Source organism: Littorina saxatilis, linkage group LG14 (genome assembly GCF_037325665.1).
Source record: "Littorina saxatilis isolate snail1 linkage group LG14, US_GU_Lsax_2.0, whole genome shotgun sequence".
Taxonomy (NCBI): Eukaryota; Metazoa; Mollusca; class Gastropoda; order Littorinimorpha; family Littorinidae; genus Littorina; species Littorina saxatilis.
In genome coordinates, this window is record NC_090258.1 from 37,633,415 (window position 1) to 37,647,597 (window position 14,183).

The window sequence follows — 14,183 nt, forward strand, 5'->3', positions numbered from 1 at the left end:
AGCATGGGTTTGAAAAATGTGTTGACCACAATCACGCCTAGTTCATATATGTTGCCTTGTTCCGGATCAGGGGTCTGCCCTAAAGCCTCAATTCACACTAATGTAACACATCTCTGACAAAAATGAAAAAAAGAGTGCACATACCTGAGAGAGAGAGAACAAGAACAAGAACAAGAACAAATCTTTAATTGTCTAAGGCCACAGCCCCTTACAATAGTGGTTAAAATAACAGCAATAGTATCTGCACAGTTATAAATTATAGTCACGCATAAAATTCAACAAATACATTAAAACCCTGATGACATATCACTGAACCTCATTTATAAGGGTTCGTCTCTTCTGTAGCATGAAGAACACAAATCTGCTGAAGCTGTTCATCACATTTTCCTCATTATTGCCACAGAAATACACAAGTTGTTGTTGCAGCGTCTTAGAGTTCGAGATTTTCAAATACTTTGCTCGAAGGTCTTGATAAAAAGGACATAAAAATACAACATGGTGTTCATCTTCTTTATCAGCTGTACAGAGAGGACAGTTTCTTGTCGTTTGGTTTGGTGCGTACCGAAACTTGTGAGCGTTGATTTCGGATACTCCTGCGCGGAAACGAGTAAGAGCAACTCTGTACTTAATATCTTCGATTAATTCAATGTATTTCTCTTTTTCCAAGCATGTTTTGTAACAATTATAAATGTCAAAACGTTCACTGCATTCTAAAAAGGAGAACCATTCTTGACAAAAACAATCTTGTAAACGTCTTTTAAACTCTTGTAAGAAACACTTCTCATTCCCAACCGTTCCGTACATCCACACAGCAGCAAAACCATTACAACATAAAAGACTCTGCACATGTGAGACCCAATTTGTGTGGCCCTTCGATGCCAAATTACATAAAGCTTTATATGCAATCTTGGAATATCTTGAATCAGGTTGCTTCAGCAGTGTAAACCAGTATTTCACACATCTGACTGCAGAGTTAATATACAGCGGATGTCTTCCCAATTCACCATACACAATGTTGTTTGGAGTTCGAATTGTCACTTTCAGAAACTTTTTACACGCAAACAGGTGGACCCTTTCCACAGAGTCATACTTTCCATATCCCCATAGCTCTGAACCATACAAGAGCATAGGAGCGATCCGTGCGTCAAACAGTTTGAAAAACACCTTTGCCGAATGGCAGCCAAGTCTGTTCAGTAATCTAACGATTTCGATCACTCCCTTTTTCGCCATGGTTGTCTTTGTTTCTACTGCAATGTTCCAGCTCAGTTGGGTGGAAAGGGTTACACCGAGATATCTAAACGAGTTCACAATCTCAAGACGATCCATTCCGTAGAACCACTTCTCTTTCTGTGCAATGTGCCCGCCCTTTCTAAAAACCATGACCTTAGTCTTTGTCAAGTTCACGTTCAGACACAGTTTTTCTGCAGAGCAGCGCAGGACATTAAGCTGGTTTTGTAGGCCTACTACAGTGCTGGATAACAGCGCAATGTCGTCAGCAAAAAGCATTACAAACAGTTCTAACTCAGACGGAGATAAACGTATCCCATGTCTGCCTCGTTGTATGACATCCTGTGCCAGTTCGTTGATCAGAAACGAGAAAATTGTCGGTGAGGCTACACAACCTTGCTTAAGGCCTTGCATACATTCAAAGAAATCAGTGTATTCGTTTCCGCACCGCACGCATGCTTTCACATTTTCATACATGCTCTTTAACACCTTAAATATTTTGCCTTGTATGCCTAATCGAAAAAGCACTGACCAGAGCACGGGGCGCTTAATGCTATCGTAAGCCTTACAAAAATCTATGTAGGCTACATACAGTTTGGCCTTTTGTGAAAATTGTTTCTGGACGCAAGCGTAAAGGGTAAACACATGATCAATAGTTGAGTAATTCCTCCGGAAACCAGCCTGGCTTTCATCTAAAATGTTATTATTTTCTGACCACACAGACAGGCGGTCGTTCAGAACAGACATAAAAATTTTGCTCATCGTACTGGTGAGGGAAATTCCTCTGTAATTATCAGGGTTATCACAGTCTCCTTTTTTATGTAACGGCACAATAATGGCCTTGGACCACTCTGAGAGAGAGAGAGAGAGAGAGAGAGAGAGAGAGAGAGAGAGAGAGAGAGAGTGTGTGTGTGTGTGTGTGTGTGTGTGTGTGTGTGTGTGTGTGTGTGTGTGTGTGTGTGTGTGTGTGTGTGTGTGTACACTACACTGACCTGCAAGTCTGGCAGATTTTACAGTTGGGACACTGCCAGCCCGCCCTGACGATGGGCTTGATCTCCACAGGGGGGCACAGACAGTTGCCATGGTAATGCTGCCCGCAGCTGGTACAGAACAACTGCTCGGAGACGTTGCCCAGCTCGTTGCACTGGATGCAGTACGCATCATTGCCAGCTGAAACATGACCGCAACATTCAATTAGCAAATTAAAAATAGAACTACAGAAATAAACAAATAAGGCTGACTAGTTCAAACCACAAGCAGAACCTGTCTCATTCACACAGATTTACAATTTTTTTTCTTTTTATATACTGATAATTGATATTGATAATCAAATAATGAATCCAATGTGTAAACAGATAATGAATCCAATGCACTTCAGACAATGAATCCAACATGCAATCAGATGATAAATTCAATGTGTCAGTTTAAAATTAAATCAATAAACTGCCTTGTAAAGAGACTTACCAATAATTTCTGCCTGGTCAACATGATCTGGGCACAGCAAAGACAATGTCTTCAAATCCTGCAATGCAGAACAATGAACACTTCAGCGTTTCATTTCAACACACACACACATTTACAGTTATACACCTTAAACATGAAAAATTGTCACGCACAATCGAATGTTTGTATCAAAACTGTATCTGAAAGTACTCATCAAATTCAGTGTTGGTCCTAGGCCTCAGACTTTGGTGATTGACGCATACTTTTTTTTATCTGATGCATTGTTCTGACCCCTGGCCAGTGGACTGTCCAATAGTTTTGACACATACAAGCTCTTCTAAATGAACAAGTTTTGGGTAGACTGGACATTTGGACCTATACATATTTGCAAATTCGTAATAGCTTCGACTGCATTTTACAAAAGCAGACAATATATTTCAGTCGGTCTCTGAACCACCATTTCACACATGAGCATTCCTCACCTGGAAGCAGTTGCCAGCAGAGGCACAAGGGAAGTGAAATTTCCTGGTACAGCGTGGGGACCTGCAGGCCAGGGACGCTCCGTAGCGACGACAGTACCCGCATTTCTGGCACAATTAAAACATGATATTAGTACAGTGGAACCCCCATTTTAAGACTCCCTCCTTTTTAAGACCCGATGTTCTCAGATTATTGGAGGGCTTAAAAGGGGGGTTGCACTGTAATAAGGGAATTTTAATGGCGTAAATACTATAATAGTTCTCACCGCCTAACATCTGAACAATAAGTCATTACATTTTTGTTTAAAGTAATAATGTACACGATGCACATTGAAATACACCAATTACCGTAAAATAAATCGTTATACGCACAGAACACCATCACATAACACACACACATACACAATGTCAGACAGTAGCACACAGCATGTTTGTGTTTGCATCTAGCTACATGTATTCCTTGTAGAAACAAAAGATCCCACTGAAACGGCTACTCTCCGCTATATATAGGTCATGGTGTACTTTTCCTTCCATCAAAAGGCACACTGACCAATACAAAGTCAGGAAGTTGGACAGGTGTTACAATAAAATGCAGGCAATCAAGACTTGAATTCGAAGTACTAAGAGACTGGTGGGCGGAAAAAATGTGTGGGTTAGTATACATAGAAAGGTGTTCTATTTCAATATTTAATTAACAGAACTTGCTTTTAATGCTATATGAACATTTTCCACATTCTTAGAAATTTAAGTGGAAAACAAATCAAAGAAAACTGCTAGCTACTGGTACTGGTAGCAGATACATATCATTCTGACAAACCTGCACAAGCCCACTGAAGACAGCCCTGTCCACAAACTTGAGCTTGCCCTCTGACTGGTCCACATTCTCTGACCACACCGCACAGCAGTAGTGAGCGTACACAGCACCTACAGACAGAAAAACAGTGCACAAATATGAACCATAACAAAGAAAAAATGGACAGGCAAAAATGTCAACCACAGTTTCATCATAAAAAGGATACACTAACCATTTATAGGTGCTGCACAAAGCCACACATTTGGTGCCCTGGGCATCAATGCTTGCAAAAGCAGAAGACCACAGATCTACATTTCACAGCATCAGTGACACAGGATATAGTGCAGACATCACAGAACAGATATCAATGAATCTGTCAAGCCTGCATACCACCAGCTGTCGGCCTTTGAGAATGGCTGAATCCTTCTGCCCATAGTCATAGCCTACACTAGCCCTCACTTATTCAAAAACTTCACATTTATTTTATGAGGGAAAAAAAAGAAAGAAATATAAGGGGAAAACAAGAAGGGCAAAGCCCATACGACTCACATGCTTTACACATTTTTCCTACCAAAATACACGTGACCTTGACCCAAGGTCAAGGTCATCCAAGGTCATGCAACACAAAACTGTTAATTCAAGACATAGGAAGTACAATGGTGCTTATTGGCTCTTTCTACCATGAGATATGGTCACTTTTAGTGGTTCACTACCTTATTTTGGTCACATTTCATAAGGGTCAAAGTGACCTTGACCTTGATCATATGTGACCAAATGTGTCTCATGATGAAAGCATAGCATGTGCCCCACATAATTTTTAAGTTTGAAACAGTTATCTTCCATAGTTCAGGGTCAAGGTCACTTCAAAATATGTATACAATCCAACTTTGAAGAGCTCCTGTGACCTTGACCTTGAAGCAAGGTAAACCAAACTGGTATCAAAAGATGGGGCTTACTTTGCCCTATATATCATATATAGGTGAGGTATTGAATCTCAAAAACTTCAGAGAAAATGTGAAAAATGTGAAAAATAGCTGTTTTTTAGGCAACATTTATGGCCCCTGCGACCTTGACCTTGAAGCAAGGTCAAGATGCTATGTATGTTTTTTGGGGCCTTGTCATCATACACCATCTTGCCAAATTTGGTACTGATAGACTGAATAGTGTCCAAGAAATATCCAACGTTAAAGTTTTCCGGACGTCCGGACGGACGGACGACTCGGGTGAGTACATAGACTCACTTTTGCTTCGCATGTGAGTCAAAAAGCAAGCAGGTCAGCATCTTAATAATACAACTGATATTCTCTTCAAGGTCACTTTAATATGAACATGTATACTCACCATTTTCATCAAAGACAATGCTAAATTCCACATCCTCCGTAAAGCCAACCAAGGCTAACTCATCTGTCAGTGACAAAGCATTGCTGTCCTCTTCACCAACAGACTGTTGTCTTGGCGACCGACTGCGCTCTCTGTATAAAATGAATAATGGAACAAATCATTAGCTTCAATCCTATTCTAAGCAAAACTCAAACACAGGAAAGGGCAGTTCATACTCATACTCAGACTGACACATTAAAAACAGTTACAGAATGTTGTACCTTGTGTTTCAAATCAAATGCTCAATGCAAGAACTCAAATGCTCAACCTACCACTTTCAGTTATCAAAACATTAGTTTTCAACAATGATGCTTGGCGACTGTAATAAGGTCATTCTTCTGTGCAACAAAAGAATGTGCTGTGTAAAGTGCCAATTGTGTCGAAAACAGCGCATATAAAACCAGACAATGATCGTATCATAAATAGTATTATTTAAATTAATTGACTTCCAGAATGGTGCAAAGCTTACCTGCTGCCCTTCATGGGCCCTCTGGGTCTCCTCCAGGTGAGGTGCTTGGGACTCTTCTCTCTGCTTTGTTCTTCACTTTCGCTGGACCCACGTTGAGATTTCAGCATACGTTTGGACGGAGTGAAACCAACGGTGGCCTCAAACTTGAACAGGTCTCCCTGACCAAGCAAGCTTTTCTCCACACAAGCACAGAATCCACATGAACGCCCACTCCTGAAATGAAAAATAAGAGTAAAACAATGTCTGACGAGCTGATATAGGCAATTACGAAACCGGGAGACAACCCTCAGACCTGTTTACCCTAAACCCGAGGCAAGAGTACTTTCTCAAAAAGTTGAGTGTATTTTTCAAAAAGTTGGTGTACTTTGCAAGCAAAGCCATATGGGCTAGGGAAAATGTATGCGTGGGTGCAAACGTGTTTGTGTAAGAATATCATGTCTTGTGAACACCTTCAGAATTTAACTCCTTCCAATACAACAAGGATAAAACAATTTTATTTACCCGTCAATCTATAGCATTATAACCAGTGTCTTCCAAACAGATTGATAATAAAAAGATGAAGTTCGTGAAATAACATCTGCGGTTGACAGTGGCAAGTTCATTTTTACAATCATCTCAGAAAACATTGCTTCAGCACGGACTACAGCCTTTTCTTCTGGCAGGATTTGCTTTGCGGAAATGAACTTCATAATTCCTTGGCAGCTTTCAGCGGATTTCTTTGCAGCAACCTTGTCCAGGTGAGTTTTGGAACTGCAGTGTCGTTCGATGTCATATTTCCCAGCATGGGCAACGGAGAAATCTGATTTACAATACTTGCAGTGTGCATGACTTTTTCCCATAGTAGACTCCACAATTCCTGGCTCTTTCTTATATTTCTCCAAGAAAATCTGCTGCTTCTGCTGTTTAGATCTGGTACGGTCATCCGAAACTGGCACATTTTTCCGCTTCATTTTGCCACGATTGTCCAGACGATCGCACGTGCCAACAACTGAACAAGGTTTCCACAGCTGAAGACTCGCTGTCATGGTTATCTTCCTTCGACCGAAACCGGTTGTACCATCCCGTAATCAGCACACCAACACCGGAAAACGTATTCTAGACTTTTTCTTTGGCGTATTTTGTGCGTGCGTCGCGTATTTGCGTACCGATAATAATTTGGCGTACAAAATACGCCCAAATCGTACTGGTAAACAGGTCTGAACCCTTCCTGTTTCATGATCAAAAAAGTTTCTCTTCACTCTCACTGGTCATATAAACACAGAATCCACATGAACGCACACTCCTGAAATGAAAAATAAAGAGTAAAACAACCCCTTACCAGCTGATCAAGGTAATTACGAAACCTGGAAACAACCTTTTCAGTTCCATAATCAAAAAAGTTTCTCTCAAACAGTTGGTCTCTACACTCTCACCGCTCATCAAATCACACATAACCGCAACTTTACCCAAGAATTTATGTCAAACATACCCCTGACTATCTGACGTATCATCACCAGCGGATGCAGCCAGCGTCAGTTCAGAAGTGGAGGTTGACGCCACCGCTCGACCCGCTGACGATGACCCATCCTCTGAATCTGCAGGGTCACTGGTATCCATTGACCTTTGACTATGTTGTGACGCTAGCCAGGCCTGTCGATACGCTAACTGTGACGACTGCACTGGCCGTCCTTTTCGGCCTAAGCCACGCCCCCTGAAAACACATGGATCTTGTTACAGTGGAACCCCCCCCTTTGAGACCTCTAAAATCTCGGAAAATCAGGTCTTTTCTCAAGTTGGTTTTTTTTATTCAAGGAAGATCATCAGATGGCAATACTGATGTAGAACATCCCCACAGAATGAAAGTTTTCTTCCATTATCCCTCGTTAAATACCTAGTTGGGGTAATGTCTCTGAAAATCAAGTACGAGGAGAAAAGGAGAAATATCAGAAAAAGATATATTATTATTACAATGTCGCAACACTGTTTGATCAGCATTATTTTATTATTTCATGAAATCTTCTCACCAGTCTCAAGAGTCAGACACTTGAAGGCTTATATAAAAAGACTGGTTATGGTTACCTAACCTAACCATTCTTTCCTCAAATTCCTGCCTATTTTTTTTCTGTTACAAAAAAAACAACCAGACACACATTATGGAGGAAGAACAATCTACTTTACTTGAGCCCTTTTCAGAAAAAAATTACCAACCCATTTACTCTCAGATTTTTTACAATTGGGCAAGCCACCTTAAGTTAAACCATCTTTACTTCTTTTGCTCTAGAGCAGGGATGTTGCTACAAATTCTATAGGACAAATGTCCTGAGTTCTTCAGCATCAATAGGACATTTGACCGCTTTCAGAAAGTGTAATAGGACATTATGAATTTGCGCCAAACAGCTTATAACACATTCCATGGAATTGTTCCAAAGTCATGCGCCCACACACACACGCACACACACACACCCACGCGCGCGCGCTGTAGAACACACACATAATATAGTAAATACATCAACACAGTGTGCGTATAATGTTGTATTTGTTTAGTTTCAAAGAAACCACAAAAAAGAAACCAACATGAACAACTTCAGAGTTCGTACTTTGATTAAATACTGCATGATTTGGATAAAAGTTGACAAACAAAATGATCGGTTTGATCTAATGCTGATCTTTTGCAGGCTTTAGTTTTTTTTCAGCGGCATAATTCAGTGCTTCGTCTCGTATCGAAAACAAAAGCAGACTACAAATTTAGTCAGTTGGAGTTGTCTCCCGTACTCCTGTAGCATGCACTGATCTAAAGAGAATCCACTATATTTAGATCAGTGCGCTGCACCGAGACGGTTATACCCAAACGGCGCATACCGCAAACGGTTCGGGAATTCCCGACAAAAGAAAAGATCCGCACGCGGCACTGACAACTTCAGTGTCAGCTGAACACGAGAGCGTTCGGTCTTTTAGAAGATTTGTATCTTGAAATGAAAATTAACGAATATCGCGCTGTCCGAAGGAATGCAGTACATATCGGACAATGACCACGCTCAGGCTAAAACGATAGGACATCTGACCGACATGCGGCAATGTGAATCGGACATTTGGGGATTTTCATCGTTATATGTCCGATGTCTGACGCCTAACGACATCCCTGCTAGAGGTTGCAGACAATGAACTGTCCCACTCTTTTTCAACACTACCGCAATGTATTACTTACAGATTAATAATAATTAAGTAGAAGTGCAATGCCAAGGCACTGCATACCCCCCGCGAAGGACAAATCCGCTTTTTCCCTCTCTCTCTCTCTCTCTCTCTCTCACACACACACACACCCCAAGTCACACACACACACAAACACACACACATACAGACACACACTCATTGACTCACACAAATCTCATACACACTCACACGCACAAAGACACACACACGCACTCATTCACACACATGTACTCACTCACAGTCACACACATGTACTCACTCACAGTCACATGCATTCACTCACTCACAGAAACTTAATACACACAAAACACACACTCATGCGCACATATTAACAGACGGACACACACACCTTTACAACCAAACACACAAACACACTCATACACACACAAACATACACACAAACTCACTCACACACATACACGGCACAGCCACTTTCTCTCTTTCTAACACTTACACACACACTAACACACACAAACGCACATACATAACCACACTCTCACACACACATAAACAGTAACACTAACACATGTGCACAAAATGCACACACACACACACATCGCGCAAGGGAGAAAGACCGCAAAGAGGAGATGACGTAATGATGCATGACGTCAAAGCCTTTCGACGTCATCTTCTTATCTTACGCAAGCTTTATCCATAGACTTAGAAACTATAAAATTTCTACCCGGCCAAAGCGGCCTTTGCTCCAAAACTGGGGGAAGCCATTTTACCTGCCGTATTTTAGTTAGTATGTTCCCAATTTTTGGTGAACTTCCATCCCCAACTGTAGCCGCTGACCGGGCACAAAGAATCCTTCTTTATCATGTATTATCGGGATGAGCATTTCTCAAGTCGATTACAGTATAGCGTTTGTGGGAATATCATTCATCTACAATCATCTCTGTGAAAGTGGCTTATTTTCTTTAAACAAACAACAAAACAATAGCACCAGCAGATCTACTGTAATGATCACGTCACAACTCACTTCCAATTATCCACCTCTGTAGAAACACTAACAGGCCAGTCAGTTGAGTAACAGAGTAGTCTGAAAGTCTAAAACTAAAAGCCTCAAAACACTGTCATTAGTTTTAACTATTCTGAATCAGAAACACCAAAGCAAAGATATCACCATACCTTGTTTTCTTGGCAGCAGGGGAGAAGGGATCTTTTCTTGGCCGTCCACGGCCTCGTTTGGGGAAATGACCAAATCCTGTAGAGTATGAGTAGGGTGCTGGGTACACAGGTCCAGTGCGCTCCAACAGTTGTGAAGGGCGGCTAAACTCTGACTGGCTCTCCGAGGTATAATCCGGATATCCAGGAAAAGGGGAGGTGAGGGGAGAGTCTGATTGCGCATCACTATCGTCCTCGCATGCTTTCGACAGGAAAAGGTCGCGCCCTTTCAAAACCTTCTGCGTTAACTGTGAGGGTGAGGTGCCGCCCGCAGCGTCCAGAGGAGGGAATGAAAAGGTGTTGGATTCAGCGAACAAGTCCGCGGCTGCGTCTACTCCAGGGAGCTCAAGATCATCATCTTCCACGCCTCCTGGAGAAAGCTGACTGGACACACTGGCTTCACTGACATCGTGGAAAAGGCATGGTGCTGCATTATCTATCTCCTGGCCTGGCTGGGCACTGCCTTCTGCAACCACATACCACTACAATACAGACACATTAATATAAAACAAACTAATAGTAATAAATAGCACATTGAATGCCAGCTGTTTACAATTTAATTGTTAATTAACAAAAGGCATGGTGATCTAATAGTAATCAGACTTAACTTGGGAACCCCTGTTTTGTACATGAGTACTCTCAAAGAAATTTGGTGTATTTTCAGAAAAATTAAGTGTATTCCACACAGCATTCGAACATCTATGATTCAAACGTGCTGCGCACGCGTTTGTTGCACTGTTAATTTAGTGTACCAATACATTTAAAACAAAATCTTTTGTTCAATGTTTAATGACAAAAGCTGCAATCAATGATTAAATGCCGAGTTATACAGTTATTTCTACAGGCATGAGAATTGAAAATTGTAAAAAAGGCTGAAAATATATAACTGAAGACGCCAAGCGTCAAGTCGACGGCGCGAAGCGCCTAGCCTTACTAGGGGGGTCCGGGGGCATGCCCCCCCGGAAAATGTTTTCTCCAAAGAACCCAGATGGTGCAATCTGGTGTCATCTGAGCTCCAAGTTTGCCATTAAATTCTGTTTTTAGAATCAGAGTTTTTAGTACAAAAATGTACCAATTTTTGCTTTTTTGAAGAAAAAAAATATATACATGTATTATATGGTTTAAATTTGTTAAAAAATTGATCTGTTGAGACAAACAGGAAAATGTAACTTGTAACACAATCTGTGCAATCTGGTTTACTTTCAAACATAAAAGTTCAAGTAACTGAGGCGGGCGGTTAGCAGTGCGTGAACAAAGTACGGAAAGTTTTCGCGGGCTTTTGCGCAAAGGCCAAAGTAACCGGTGTTTTTTTTGTGTGCCTTCCCCCTTTATTTTTTCGGCGGACACTTTTGCATTTTCGGCGGAACAAAACAAAAATTTTGTTCGGCGGACAATTCCCATGCCTGTTTCTAATAATGAAAATAAATAGTGCACCTGTAAATAAACAGGAATGACAGGGATGCGCTCGTGAAGAAAAGTAGTCAAAATATTTTTCTAGTTGCATTTTTTTTCACCAACCGTACTGATAATATCTTAGACAATCAGACGTGCAAACTACGGCAAAATCGTATGGGTTCCCAAGTCGGAGTAATAAATAGCACATTGAATGCCATCTATTGTTAATTAACAAAAGGCATGGTAATCAAAACATTTGATTAAAGCTGAGCAAAATCGTCATTAATGCAAGTAAATCTACCATCAGAACAGGAGTCAAACCGTCACAGAGATTACAATAAAAGTCTGTTCTTGTTGACCTAGTTCATGCAGCATGTTGTGTATTCATATGTTCACAGCTATCAATAAGCTAATGAAGACTGATCATGAATATCACTTACAGTTACACAATATTATTATTTATTTTATTATTCAATATTTAAGATATGAAAAAATAGACAGTTTATTGTTGTTAATATTAGTAACTTAGTGCTAATAATATGCTTTTTCTCATACAATATCCAGTTTGTGATATCATTACCTTATTAAAAACAAGGAGAAAGTGGGTATATTAGTTATTACTACATCATGCATGTACATGCCTGGAAAGCTGAACAATGGGCAAGAAAGCATTCTGCTAAGTAAGACTTACCAAAAAAATATTTACAAATGACACAGATCTGTCAACCTTTACAAAGACACTGAAGCTTGGTCAGCTAAAAGGCAAACCATCCATCTGAATCTTTTTTTCAAATCAACTTTTCCACAGCATGCTTAGTTCCTGTTCCACGATTATCTCCCTTGTTTGTCAATAAAAAAGCTTTATGGACACTGTAATTTAGTACTTCATCTCCGATTTCCCCCTCCTCGTGATCAAAAAGCCATGAGATGGTGTGCGATGCTACACAATAATGGCATGCCATTTGTTCAACAGGAGAATGACTAGTATAGTACTAATGCAGGCAGGTTTTTCTGTTGCACAGTAATTTTATGCCTTGAAATGAAGGCTACTGTCGGGAGTGCAGTTGTCAAGCAGCACAATAAAAGCCAATGGTTGCACAGCCTCATTGTATGTATTACCTGTTTACGAAATCAAGACACCTACATAATAAATCACGTGAAAGCACTTTACCTTCCATTTAGTAAAAGACTGTCAACGAGGTATCTCGGGGAATGCATTAAACTGACTGACTTCAAAGCACAGTTTCGTCCTGAAAATGGCAGCCCCCTGTGACCTGGCCGGCCGGGACCAAAAAATCTGCACAAACGAAAGTTTAAAATTGAGATTGCAACGAATGCGACATATCCCCGATAATAAGAACATTGCAAATCTATGAATTTGAATCTAATGCGACAGATGCTGCAAAGCAAGTGAACCTTTTTCAGTTTGGGCTGGTTGAATCACGTCAACAAGACACCCCCAAATTCGGCCATCAATCGCAGATCGGTGATCGAAACGGGTTAACTGTGAAGCAGATATTGACCACAAGAGCACTAACTCACCGTTCTGTAAGAGTCCTCAATAGATCACTGAGCACAGTTGTCAAGTACACAATTTAAATTTGATATAAATAAATAAAATCGTGCACTAATTCTTTAAATAATGACACGATGTTGAAACACGGATGAGCTCCCCTTTCCTCCACGCCATTTTCCTGACGCGTAACATCTCGCCCAGCAGACGAGAAAGTATAGTCCCTTTATAATACCAGAATTCTTGAGCTCACATACTATTGCCTGTTTTAAATTTTGTAAAGGTGTGGAATAAAGTCGCATGATAATTGCTTTAAGCTGCATATAGCATCAATAAATCGACACTATGTATGCTGGAATGCAGAAAGTAGGGTATGGCGTAGGAATAATCGTAATGGGTCAGTGCGTGTTTAGGTCGGTCGGCAAGCCGTGGATGCGAAGGCATCTTTGAATTTTTCGAACACAAAAACTCGATAAACGGTTTGATTAAAAGTGTCACAGCGTTTTCTGTTAATTGAATCTTGATTCTATTCAATCCCGTGCATAATTATGGTATATTATTCCTCGACAACCTCCATGGTTGCAGGTACCTGCAACAGTTCTCTTTCGTTGACACACTTCGTATATGTTGCGACCCATCTCGTCATCGGCGTTTTTCCGGAAATGACCTGCGCTTTGTTGGAATTCCAACAATGGCCGCCATGGTAGGAATTCCTACTTTGCGCTACGCGATTCTAGACATGTACCGCGCGCATAGTGAGAATTCTGCTCTTTCTTAGAATGCGATGTAAAATGATACAAGTCATGATGGCCTATGATGATCCTTGTGTTTTAAAATGATCAATGCTTAGTCTTGAAAAAGCAGATGCATTGTCAGTATAACGCTCCAAACCGAATTACAAAAAGCAAAAACACTGTTTTGATAACTTCGGCGGGCTGTAACAACAGCGTTAAATATCCCCAGAACAGCAAACAACAAAAAAACATACGAGGAGGTCGGCTGGCTGTCCCTAACTGAGGAGAGACAGCTTAGAGCCACTCAATACGTACTGAGAGCATCAGCCAATGCAATAAACCCCACAAACGAGGTTATGTCAGACAGCTTTACAGACTTTGACAAACTAACACT

The 14,183-nt window shown here is 40.8% G+C and overlaps 1 protein-coding gene across 8 annotated transcripts in view; it reads right to left on the reverse strand.

The window, feature by feature from the left end:
* LOC138947709 (histone-lysine N-methyltransferase 2C-like) overlaps window positions 1–13,227 on the reverse strand; it is a 168,752-nt gene extending 155,525 nt beyond the window's left edge. For all 8 annotated transcript variants that reach the window (XR_011449765.1, XM_070319248.1, XM_070319250.1 and 5 more), the window contains exons 1-10: window positions 13,085–13,227; window positions 12,714–12,839; window positions 10,112–10,613; window positions 7,260–7,481; window positions 5,792–6,004; window positions 5,284–5,414; window positions 3,967–4,073; window positions 3,153–3,257; window positions 2,692–2,749; window positions 2,220–2,397 (exon numbers count right to left, since the gene is read on the reverse strand). Coding sequence is in view for 7 of the 8 variants with exons in the window: in XM_070319248.1 (XP_070175349.1) it covers window positions 2,220–2,397; window positions 2,692–2,749; window positions 3,153–3,257; window positions 3,967–4,073; window positions 5,284–5,414; window positions 5,792–6,004; window positions 7,260–7,481; window positions 10,112–10,613; window positions 12,714–12,720 (1,523 nt within the window). In the remaining variant the exon portion in view is untranslated. The remainder of the gene's footprint in view (window positions 1–2,219; window positions 2,398–2,691; window positions 2,750–3,152; window positions 3,258–3,966; window positions 4,074–5,283; window positions 5,415–5,791; window positions 6,005–7,259; window positions 7,482–10,111; window positions 10,614–12,713; window positions 12,840–13,084) is intronic.
* Window positions 13,228–14,183: the final 956 nt, after the last annotated feature.